Below are 12,500 nucleotides of genomic sequence, written 5' to 3' on the forward strand. Positions count from 1 at the left end.
TGCCTGAATTTGTGTATGCTTCTATTAGTTACTACCCGTATTTGACAGTTGCTCAGGAACAACGGCTACATAGGCTGTTCAAACGTGCCGCTCGGGCAGTCTGCAAGTCGCCACCGTGGACCAGTACTGCTCTCCTGCTAAATCGAATGCATGTATGTGATCTACAGGTTTCTGTGCACTTGAATATGTTTTGTTTCATCTGGCGATGTTTGCATGATGCATGTAGCACCCTATTTCAGTCCTTTTTTCCTGTCGTGCCCTCAACTCGCACTCGGGGAGGCCAAAGCAACTTGCTTGTGGTCCCACCTGCTAGCACTGCTCGTTCTGCTAAGCGCCTAACGCACGCTGGAGCCATTATGTAGAATAGATTGCCACCAGCAGCAAAATGTTCAAATAGGTATTTGGATTTCAAATCTCAAGCCTTTGCAGTATATATTATCAGCTACGTAGGTTTTCCAATGTTCACTGGATTGATATCTACAGTGAAGCTTGGTTATAACGACACCCGAGATGGAACGCCAAAAAGTCCTTATTTGCGATCTGTCACTCTATCCGATCTTGGGATTTCCAACACAATATGCACACCACAACGTGGTAAAATTAATTTTCTGCACAATGGTGCTTTTTTGAACTGAACACAAGGAGCGCTTCGTCCAACTCAGGAAAACTCGACTGCCTAGAACTCTTGGCATCCATTGACGTCGCTTTTTTCACTTTGGCCACAATCTCCTCTCGGTTCTTGATGAAGCCAGCGAGAGTACCGTGCGCGACTCCATACTTTTCTTGAACGAATGTCCGCTTTGCACCTTTGTCCAGCTCCTGCAGAATGGCGTACTTTTCCGCGCAGGCGAAGCGCTTTCGCTTTCCAGCAGAGACAGGGTGAGACATCTCGAACTTCCAAGTCTTTGGTCCAACGACAACTGAGAAAGTGATTTCTCGGAGAAAGAAGCATGGCGAATGTTGCGAAAATCCGTGGCAGAAGATACGGAAGGTATGGAGGGTAAGTGCGCACTACACCTGTACACAGTACACGTATTTCACCGTCAGTAGATCTACGACATGTCGACACTCCTTCGAAGTTTCCGGGCCTGTACGAGTGTGCAGTGCAGTGCAGTGTATAGTCGATGTACACTAGACTGCACTGTACGATCTTGTGCACCCGGCCCGCGGCAGCTGTGAAAGCCAGAATCGATCGTACGTCGCAATCGTAAGAATGTCGTTATTTTGACCCATTTTCATACCACGGTGCATGACAATTTGGTCGTTATTCTCGATTTGTCGTTATTCGAGTTGTCGTTGCAACCCATCTTTTTTTACACAAATCAATACAAAATTGCTGCCGCCATGGATCTTTTGTCGTTGTAGCTGATCTGTCGTTATAACCAAGCGTCACTGTATTCGGTGCAACCAACCTTCCGTTTTTTTTCCTTTCTCTTTTTCTCTTATATCTACTTTTCCACAATATCCTTTAACATTTTATTCACAGTGGGTCCAATGTTATTAGGCATTTTGCCTGTTTTGATTTCCACTATAAATAAAGTATACAACAACAACAACAACACACACACACACACATACACACACACACACACACACACATACACACACACCTTGAACCTTGAACGTGCCCATTGCCGATGGCAATGATAGCGAAGGGACTATCCGCTAGCTTTGCAGTACGGAGCGTGGCGCTTGAGGTCCCCGGGACGACGGTAGACCTTTCCACATGCGCAGCGGAAGCCAGAGTCAGGATCAGGAGGAGCACGGGCGGGAGGACGACGATGAGCAATCTGCCTCCAGGCAGAGCGATCCTGGGCAGCATCAAACCAGCAGTCAGAAGGCACAGGGGGGCTGATGGAGCGGAGATCATCCACGATGACGTCACGCCACCGCTTGCGTGGACCATGGCGAGGGCGTGTCGCAGGGAGCTCCCCAAACAAAACTCGCTTCGGCATGCGGTCGTCGTTCATCCGGCCAACATGGCCAAGCCAACGCAGTCGATATTCCCGGATGATGTCCGCGACGTCACAGTCAATGCCGAGGGTTCGGGCCATGGTAACCGAGGTTACGCGGTTGTCCCACTGGTCCCGCCTGGATACGCCAACGATGATGCGAACACACTGGTGATGAAAGGTGTTGAGAGAGCGCAGGTCCGGTGCCTTCGGCGTCCACGTCTCTGCTCCGTACAGGAGGGTCGTCAGCACAAGGGCGATGTACACGCGGCGCCGACAGCGGAGAGATAACGACCGATTCTCAAACACTGGAACGCGGAGACTGCCGAACACACGCGAAGCCTTGGCGAGACGGGACTGTACATCATGCGAAGACTGCCCGTTCCGATGGATGACGCTGCCAAGGTACGTAAAACTGTCAACGGCCTCGATGGTGCTCTCACCAAGAGACACCGGCTCATTCGTGGGCGAATTGACAGAATAGTGGTGGCGCGACTCAAACTGGCGGACGCGGGTGATTGGGTGCCCTCGCAGCGGTGGAGGAGACGGTCGGACTTGTTCCTGTCTATTATCAATTGTTACGCTCCCACTAGTAAGACCAGTTTGCCAACGAAAAATAAATTTTACGCGGACATGCAGACTACACTGGACGGAGTACCACGTGATGACATTCAAATTGTTCTGGGAGATTTCAACGCGCGTGTGGGTGTTCAGCCTGCTTCTGGTGATATGTGGTCTGATGTTCGTGGCAGGCCTTGGACAGTGTAATGCAGCAGGAGAACGGCTGCTGATGTGGTGTGCTACAAACCAGCTGTCCATTATGAACACGTGGTATCGAAAGCCTCACCATCGGCGTGGTACATGGACTCACGCCGCCACCAGACTCCCTCATCTTATCGACATGGTGCTCATGCGGCAGTCTCAGCGTTGGCATTGTCAGGATGTTTCCGTTTCGCGCGGTGCCAATTGTTTCACCGATCATTTCATGGTTCGCATCAAGCTTCGTATCAGTGCTGCTCAGCCGCGCCGAGCTCGCCCGCCTACATCTGGAGGACGAAAAGCCGTGGCTGCTGTGGAGGTGTTGACAAGGGATGCTATTCGTGAGAAGTTTCGAGATAGTATGTCCACCGGCCTACAGCAATGGCCCCGGCAGTCAGGCGCCAATGAGGAGTGGTCGACGTTGCGGGATTGTGTGTGTGAGGTCGACACACACACACACACACACACACACACACACACACACACACACACATACATACACATACACACACACACCAATCATGCATAATGTACACATATATCCACAAACACATGCACAGAAAAATTCCTATCTTGTATATTCTTGACAGCGCTTGCAAATTTGACAGATGTAGTGCAGTCCACACCGACTCCACAGTCAAAATGACCTGTGTTCATTTGTCCGGCTGTAGTATCGAAGGATTTCTTTTAGGACCGTGGAAATTTAGCAAACATTTCAGGAAGGAGCTTCGAGTAACATTTGATTCCTACATCGCGGTCGCTAGTAACGGGTCAAAAATCGTCTTTGGGACAAGAAAAGGCGGTTGCTGGTCGCGTTCAGCAGGTAGTCGCTAGTCACAGGGCATTTGGAATGTGAGACCGTCCGTGCCTGGCGAAGTGGTCTGCAGTAGTAGGCTGGTCGCTAGTCACGGTGGGCTTTAGTTACAGGTTTTACTGTAGTACCAGTGGTGGAGAGTTACTCTTAACTCGTTTCCATACGTCCTTTTCCTTTCTACATATAAAAATCACCACATCAAGTTCATCGTGCTGCAGAGCTATGCCAATAGCATTCAGTTCTGATACTGAGAGTATCGCTTGTGCCCACGGAAACCCGGCCTCGTGAACAAAATAGCGCCGTGCATGATCAAGTGTGCACATGCGCATGCGACCAGGAGAGTCACAGAGATGGGTGTGTGGTGTCAGCATGTCCTGCTGGCGCTAGTTCGTTCACGAGATCAAGATTCTCTGGCCAAGACCGTCACTGTAAACTACAAGCACATAATTTATTATTGCATTTTCACCACGATGTATGCCTTTGTATTCTTTAAACAAAACAATGCCCTCGCTTGCCATTTAGTCAAGCCATAATCCCAACTACCGGTTTAGTATTCAAAGTGGCCAGAAGCTAAAAAGCAATCACATTGCTACTTTATATTTCCCTCGAAGCCCTGGTAATCTACCGTGGTTGGATAACACCCACTCATGCTCCACGTATCGTGATTCAATCATTTGTATCCGCTTTCATTACAACCTTCTGCATGATTTTAATCATTTTATGCATACATTTTCATTCACTCTTCATCATTTAGTCGGAACTAGGTCTCCGGATCTGGTGAGAAGGCAGAAATGCCTGTTCACTTGGTGAAGTAAAATAAAATAAACAAACAAAAAATGGCCGGTGTTCTAAAACTGAGACTTGAAGTTGACATGTTGCATTTAATTAAAGAATAAATTAATGACGAGTTCCCGATAGAGAAAGAAGCTCGCCATTTACGCTGAAGCCTGTGGAGAACCGGCAAAGCAACACAAGAAACGTATATTACCGACAGATCAACTCACGAGGACCGAAAACGCACACCTGGTTCACCAGGTTTTCTTCCCAGTGACCTGTCTCTTTGTGAATTATGTCCCTGAACTCCGCAATACAGTGCCTTTCATCGGGTGTGTCGATCGCAGCTCGGCCTCCTTGCGCCACGCAAAACGTCTTGGTCTTTTCGATGTTGTCCAGTGTCGTGTTAGGATAGTGGACCATGGGTGCTCCGTATGGATCAATAGACCGCACGCAGAAGTATTCCCCTGGGAAGCAGACGACCAAGCACGCAGTTGCGAGCGGGTGGGAGGGTGAACAGGCAGGGAGTAGGCAGACAGCAGGAAACAAACAAACAGGCAAACAAAACAAACTAACAAGAAGATGTATGAGGAGACCAGCTCGCAACAATGCTTCAACACTATGAGCCCTCTGCCCATATTTTCACTCAGTACTGTACGGTCCGTTCATTGCAAACTGGCACCCTTAATTAACTTTTCCGTGTCTCCCGCACATAGTTGTAGATATCATGAAAACAACAGTACATCCTGTGTTGTATGACCCGTGCAATTACTCCTTGCCACATTTGAGGCCAGAAAAGTCCAAGAACAGGGAAATTGAAATTCAGCCAGGTTTTACAAAATTAGGACAGGTATGCCATGGCAACATGTATGGAGAAGCAGATCCCAAATCCAGAGTTTTGCGAATGGTTTTTTGATCCTCAATTCAGCCCTAATCGGACTTTCAAAAGCCAGAGGGACTGTTTCCGATGATTGGGCTGTGGCTTCACACTTTTTTGATGCTCCTTAAGGGCCGGGTTCCACTGCGGCTCTGCTGCTCCGCGGCACTTGGCTGCATGCAGTGGAGCAGCGCGGTTCCACTGACACTCGCCATTCGCGGTATCGCGGTCGTGGTCCACACTTTTTGATGACGTTTCACCTGCCTGCGCGTGAAATCCAAAAAATCCTCGTGTTCTGGCCTGCGCAACGAATTAAAATTTGAATATTAAAATTCTGGCGTACAAATCAATGCAAGGTATGGGAAAGAGGTCGAGCCGCGACTGCGGCTCGCAGTTTTTGGTCAAGAATCGTAGTGAAAGCTCGCGGTGAGCCGCGGCCTCGCTGCTCCAGCTCGAGCAACGGTCACTATGGTAATGATGACGTTCAAGCGGCGAAAGACGAGCAGCGGGGCCGCAGAGGAACCCGGCCCTTAGTTTTAGGGTTTCCGTTGCATTTCATCTCCTACCCGAGACAGTGCGGAGAGAGACAATGCTGCTACAATCACTATATCCTCCCTAGTACCTAGCTGGATCAGTGGAGGACGCTCAGGTTGATTCTAATGCTGAGTTTCATGCCGCTGGGCAATATTTTTCCTATAAATTAAATAGCTGAAAAACAACTGACACAATGTCATATCACCCAGTAGGCAACTGGTTCGCTGCAGCTTAATGTCCAACTCAGCTAGCCTGGTCATCCCTAATATTCTGAGGACTTGAAATTTCCATTTCAAATCCCTCAACTTTATAATGAAAATAATCTTTTGAACCATGTAATCCGCGATATTCATGTTAAAACAAAATGGCGTCACGATATATTGAAAGTGGTATAGTTGGTAGTACGAGTGTTCAAAACCATTTGAACTTCATACTGTTCGTCTTCTTTTTTACATGCTCTCTTTCCATCGTCCTTAGCTTTTGTTTCTTGTGAGCTTTTTTGGCTTTCTCCTGTACCTCTGGGGGATGCCAAGTGATGGTTTTGAGAGGCTGGTGATGGCTGTAAGCGAGAGTTTGCCGATCGGCGTCGTCCTCGCTGTAGCGATGAAAATACTACAGTGAATTTCAAAACTATAGACGCGTAGGGTTTTTGAAATATTTCAAATTAGGCTGGAACTTTTTGAGAATAGTTTTCGGAATATTGCTCAGGATCGCTCCACAATTACTCTCATATAGTTTCTAAAGGATTGGATAACAGACGCCCAATTTGGAAAAAATTATGCACAAAGTGATCACAGATTTCATGTGGTATAGATGCTGGCATAACGTTTTTTGCCTAGGTACGCGTCTATAGTTTTGAAATGGACTGTAGTTACTGCGCACCTGGCAGATATCACAACACGTCGGAGGGTCCAGGAGCAAAGGAATCTTGGGTTTTCACTGGAATCTAGTTCCTCCAGCATCGTGTAGCCCACCGTCGGTGAATGGCGGTCCAGAAAGGTCGAACCTGGTCTTCTGCAGCATCTCGCAGTCCTGCGAGGCACACCGTGTACGCCTGCCATGTATTGTACAAATAAAACTCATGCAGTAGTGGACTCTACAGTGATGAGTCTCAGCCTGTATGCTGCAAAAAACACAGGAAATGTGACTGGTGTCTGTACACTCAGTGACTGGACGCCAACACCCCAGTCTTCTCCTGCAGGATCTGTTTGACATTGACATTATGCAGTAGGTCGGCATTGACCTGGTTTGGCAGCTATCGTAATAGTATCTGCCTGGTTGGATGTAGCAGGTTGGTGTTTGCTCGTCGCCGGTCCAGTCCGGAATTTTCTTGTAACTCACGGTGGAGTACGCGCAGGGTTTGTGATCATCCCTGTTCACTTCAATATTATCAAACACAACGTTCCCTTTGTCACTCATCTTATCCTAAGTACTGAATTTGCTGACAATATTGCACCACACTTGTCACAACCTACCGCCACTGCTGGCGGTGGCGACTGGTTCGTCAATGGTGGTGACCAGGCTGACTACCTTGCTTCGAGACAGCGGCCTCGTTGCCAACCCCGCGACAGCCTAAAAGTTGATTTTATCGATCCAGCCTCAGCGCCATGTTGACGATGCCCTAGTGACTGTGTGTCATGGATTGCCTTGCCATCAGCGGTCATTGCCGTCCACCTTGGTGCAGCCCTCAACAACTGGCTCAGCCCATGGGAGTCTCAAGGGGACAAAGTTGTTGCCAAAGTAGCTCAGAAGATTGGTGCATCGTGGTGTAGGTGAGCACATAACTAGGACTTCCCAGCTCCTATTTGTCCAGGCTGCGATACTATGTGACATGCTGTACTGCACATTCTTTTCAGCACTGCAAGGCCGGCAGCTGGACCGACTGCAGGGGCCGCGCACATGCAGGCCGCCTGTTGCCAGTGCAGCATTCTGGAACGTTCCTTCCTTCTGAGATCCGTGGAATAATAACTTGCTTTGCTTCAAAGCAAGTTGCTTACCTTTCTGTTGTGCTCCCAGTGTCCTTACAACAATAACCTACAGCAATGTTTTATTTTCCTTTCCATTCCCCAACCAATGAATACTACAATGTCGATTCTATTTCTGAATACTTTAGTATGTGCCCGCGCACGTACGTGTGTGTGTGTGTATACCTCACTCGCCACTCGAAGTTCTGTTACCCATTACTGGAACACTGCCTGTTCTTTCAGGACCTGCCTTCACCTGAGGATGGGCATTCAATGATTGTATTGTGTGTGTGCGTGTGTGTGTGTGTGTGTGTGTGTGTGTGTGTGTGTGTGTGTGTGTGTGTGTGTGTGTGTTTCATTCAGAATCAGATCCGCTATCGTTGCTATAAGAGAAAATCTGTAGGTTTACATCCAGAGCATTTGTAGATTTGCATGCTTTTCTCGCCACGGGCGCATACATGGGACATTGTGTGTGTGTGTGTGTGTGTGTGTGTGTGTGTGTGTGTGTGTGTGTGTGTGTGTGTGTGTGTGTGTGTGTGTGTGCGTCTGTGTGTATGGGGATATTGTCTGTATCGGCGTTTGGTACTAATGTTCAGGTCTGTGCTTGCATGTGTGAACATCAAATTGTTCGGTTCTGTGCATGCTATTGCTATGTTGTATATAATTGTATGTATGTGTGCATTTCCACGAACGGTGTAGATGAGCGTGGAGGGTGCATTCATCCCTCATCAACCACTTCCCCTTGGGCTTACGAGAGTTTTTTCTGCGTACCTCTCATTTTTGTTTGTTTCTCTCTGATACTGTATTGATGCCGGTACCTGTACCTCGATGTGTTCCGCTATCTGCAGGCGCCTTTATCCTTCGGTCAAGTTAAAGGGGAAGTATACCCTAAAATCAAATTTTCACCAATTGTAGTCTTCGGGGTGCTGAGTCGAATGGTCTTGGTCCGAGGAAGCTGAGACGCTCCCTTCCTACTTGAATCCCAATCGAACTCGCGCACTTCCACCGAAACTGGGTGACTGCGCCCTACTAGATGGGGATTTGTATGCAAAATGTCACTAAAAGCGCCATTTCGTTCTTATAAAAGCACGGATGACCGCGATTGGCCCATATGTTGTAGTCTTTTGGACGCTGAGTCGACTGGTTTTGGTCCGAAAAGGCTGCGATGCAGCGTTCCTCCTTTATTCCCAATCGAACATGGTTGAACAAGCGGTCACGTGCTCCTGCGTACACCAGTCACCTGGTCACCGTGCCTGCAGGGTACAACTTACTAGCCTGTTTGACCTTTTTTGGGTGCAGTCCTGTCACTCGAGTTGAACTCGAGTTGAACCTTGGTGTGAAAGTTGTCGCCTGCTGGCGCGGTGACCAGGTGATTTGGGCACCCAGGAGCACGTGACCGCTTGTTCAACCATGTTCGATTGGGAATAAAGGAGGAACGCTGCATCGCAGCCTTTTCGGACCAAAACCAGTCGACTCAGCGTCCAAAAGACTACAACATATGGGCCAATCGCGGTCATCCGTGCTTTTATAAGAACGAAATGGCGCTTTTAGTGACATTTTGCATACAAATCCCCATCTAGTAGGGCGCAGTCACCCAGTTTCGGTGGAAGTGCGCGAGTTCGATTGGGATTCAAGTAGGAAGGGAGCGTCGCAGCTTCCTCGGACCAAGACCATTCGACTCAGCACCCCGAAGACTACAACTGGTGAAAATTTGATTTTAGGGTATACTTCCCCTTTAACGTTTATTGTGCTCTATTTATCGCGCGTAGCTAAGCTCGTCCATCTTGTTGAACAGACACCTGACGTTCGAGCTGATGAAATTCGCGACTTCCATTATTTTTTTATTTTTTTTTGTGAGTTGGGGCCGTGGTTGCGGGCGTCAGCTGCTTTCAAAGCGCTGTACTACATTGGCCGTTCAGGCCGCGCCAGATGAGATCGAGGAGTCGGTGGTGTTGTGTCTCCTCGATTTTTTTTTACTGAAGATGTGGGTGGTAGGCTGAACACAGCGCGGATGGCACGGTTCTGAAGACGTTAGAGTTTCCCTAGAGCAGAATTTGCCGTGTCGAGTCGCATATCTCAACAACCCGAGGTCGTACCGCTTCGGCGATTGTTTCTATCACAAGTTGAGAGTTTTCCCTTGCAGATACATATTTCGATCGTGAGAATCGGCCAAGAATTGACCGAGTTACGATAGCTTGAACTCACGCGGTTCATGCAAATCGCGTTTGTACGCTATGTACACTCACGACGTAATAGGGCTTGAAAGTGATGACGTCAAAAACGGCCAGGGAGTACTAAGTTGACATCAGATTTCTATTTTGGATCCACCAAGGTGTGACTTTCTTATTGTATTGCCTCAGTATGTGGGTGCATAACAACCCACTCATGTCGTATGCAGGGGTGACTTTTACTTCGACACCAGTTGTAACCCCGCCCCCAGTAGCCAAATCAGTCAGTTTCACTGGCTACAGTCATCACCTTGCGGTGAGTAAGACGGCTTGAAATGTGCTTGGATCCATACAAAAACTGGATCCAAGTGGATCCAGTTTTTGAATTTTTGAAATTGTTGCTATGCTGTGACGTAGCACTTTCAAGCTCTATAATACTAGAGCTCAAACGGTCACGGTCTTACCCCTAACAGTTAACTGCTAAGCTAACGGTCGGTTTAACGGTTATAACCTATAAGCCGCGGCAATCCTGCGGACTCTTTTTTAACCGTATATTTGACTATACTCATTCAAAAAATGTACCCTTTTCAGTACAACGCACACATGTACATTCTCTTGCATGCTCATTCATACATACTCTGCTCATTCATACATACTCTCACACCAAGAGACCAGATATGACCGAGTTGACAGCCCAGAAATTGCGTATGCGTGCGACAGCCTGCGAAAATGCATACTTTGCAATGACCTGATACTTGAAAAATTGACTGAAAAGTTACTGCGTAACCGTTATCTTTATCGGTTATCCGTTAATTCTTCCTAACCGGTCTGCAGCCGGTTAATCGGACTAACCGTTTGAGCCCTAAAAAATACGTCATGCGTGGGTGCAGTGTAGTGACACTGTACGAGAAGAGAAGAAAACACATGAGAACGAGTAATTTTAGCGACCAATATATTTAGCGATTTTGTCGAAGTTTCAGCGACCTTTTACTTTAGCGATCGGAGTAGACAGTATTTTTGGGTAATGCGGGCAAACGGAGTAGCTAGTACATAGATATACAGTATTTGTACTAGTGAAGAAAGGAGAAAAAAAGCTCACAAGAAAGGTAACTGAGTTACAACACCGCCCACTGTAAACTCCGCCTCCTCATGCTTCGCATCCACACCGCCAGAATTAGTAATCTCCTGTCCAAGCGCCTACGTCGCCAGACTGAAGGCGTCACTCGGATCAACGATCCAAATGCGTACGTTGTCCCTGCCACCGGGCGAGTCTCTGGTGACTGCCGGCCGCTCGTTTCCTCCGTTAGATTATGGAACGCCCTGCCCCAAGAGTTCAAGTCCCTCGCCTGCCACAGATCATTCAAGAGACTTCTAAAGGTTTATTTTTATGGCTAGCCAGCTTCTAGGCTTGGACTTGGAGTCGTGACTCAACTGTGCTTTCTTCCTCTTCTCTTTTTTTCTCTTTTTTCCCTTTCTCTTTTTCTTTTTGAGTATTTGCAGTCTGTGTTGTCTGTATTTTTCTCTCTTTCGTGGAGGCTTGCTTGTTGTATCCTTGGCTCTCGGCCGTTACTTTATCGCCATCATAATATTGGGCACCATTGCCCGTTTAGTCTGCGATACAAAATAAAATTTCAACAACAACAACAACACCCTAACACAGACGGGTATACAGTGCATATGCATGTGATGGTACCGTTCACTAAAGAAATTCCAGACACCCAACTTTAGCGAATTTGCGGTGTTTTCGGTTAACAGACCATTCACACGAAGAGCAAACACTTGCACTCGGGTTACCAGTAGTCAATTAGAGGCCGTGATCCTGTTCACATGGTGATGGGCAAACTTTGGTCAAGTCAATGTATCCATGGTGACCTGAAAAAAGCCAGGAATTTTAAATTTTCAAATTTTCCCTCTCCTTTCGCACACTTTGATCTCTTAGCCTTAGGGCCGATTTCCACTACGGAACCGTGAGTGCCGTGGCGTGCCGTGAGTATCCATGGTGATTTGCTCACGTGAGGGGCAGTTTTGGCGCGAGTTCATTCCGTGGCTCCTGCCGTACCGCACCGTGGACATTCCGGTGACGAGGGCCACTGGGGGGGGGGAAATGGCATGCTGTGGTATTCCGTGAGGTTGAATACAGTGTGTAGTAGGTATTTTACTACTCCCTGATAGGAAGTTTTTTCTTTCTTTTGCATTTGTGGTACGAAGTTTTTTGCGGTTTTTGGCTTTTCAATTGGTTGATGTTTGAGCTTTCTCCAGTCATCTCCCCCGATATTTTCCCTCAAGACTAAAGTCAGAAATTAATAAACATGATAATTCGGCCTGCCAACGGAATGCACGGAACGACTGTGCGCAGGTGTCAATCACTCTCAGCTTCAAGCTCGTACCATAGGGTACATAGGGCACAAGTGACAAACCCAGATCGTCGGCACGGCACTCTCGGTACTGCAGTGGAAATCGGCCCTTATTGGCCACTGGCTATTGTGAGCATAAAGATGTCAAACAGTTATCACCATTTCGAGCCTGGTCAATTCATGACCTGATTTTGCTCACTCTCTATTTTTATAACAATGAGCCTCTCTCAGTTTCTCATCTCTCAACATTATCATTTTCAAGAAGACAATCGTTGACACGCAAGAAAAATGGTCGTATAAATCT

At 47.6% G+C, this 12,500-nt stretch overlaps 1 protein-coding gene across 1 annotated transcript in view; it reads right to left on the bottom strand.

The window, feature by feature from the left end:
- The window catches only part of LOC135827132 (uncharacterized), a 41,131-nt gene that overhangs the window by 13,389 nt on the left and 15,242 nt on the right, over positions 1-12,500 (bottom strand). Inside the window, exon 8 of the mRNA XM_065339657.1 lies at positions 4,530-4,766. Within this exon, the coding sequence (XP_065195729.1) occupies positions 4,530-4,766 (237 nt within the window). The remainder of the gene's footprint in view (positions 1-4,529; positions 4,767-12,500) is intronic.

This window comes from Sycon ciliatum, chromosome 11 (genome assembly GCF_964019385.1).
Source record: "Sycon ciliatum chromosome 11, ocSycCili1.1, whole genome shotgun sequence".
Taxonomy (NCBI): Eukaryota; Metazoa; Porifera; class Calcarea; order Leucosolenida; family Sycettidae; genus Sycon; species Sycon ciliatum.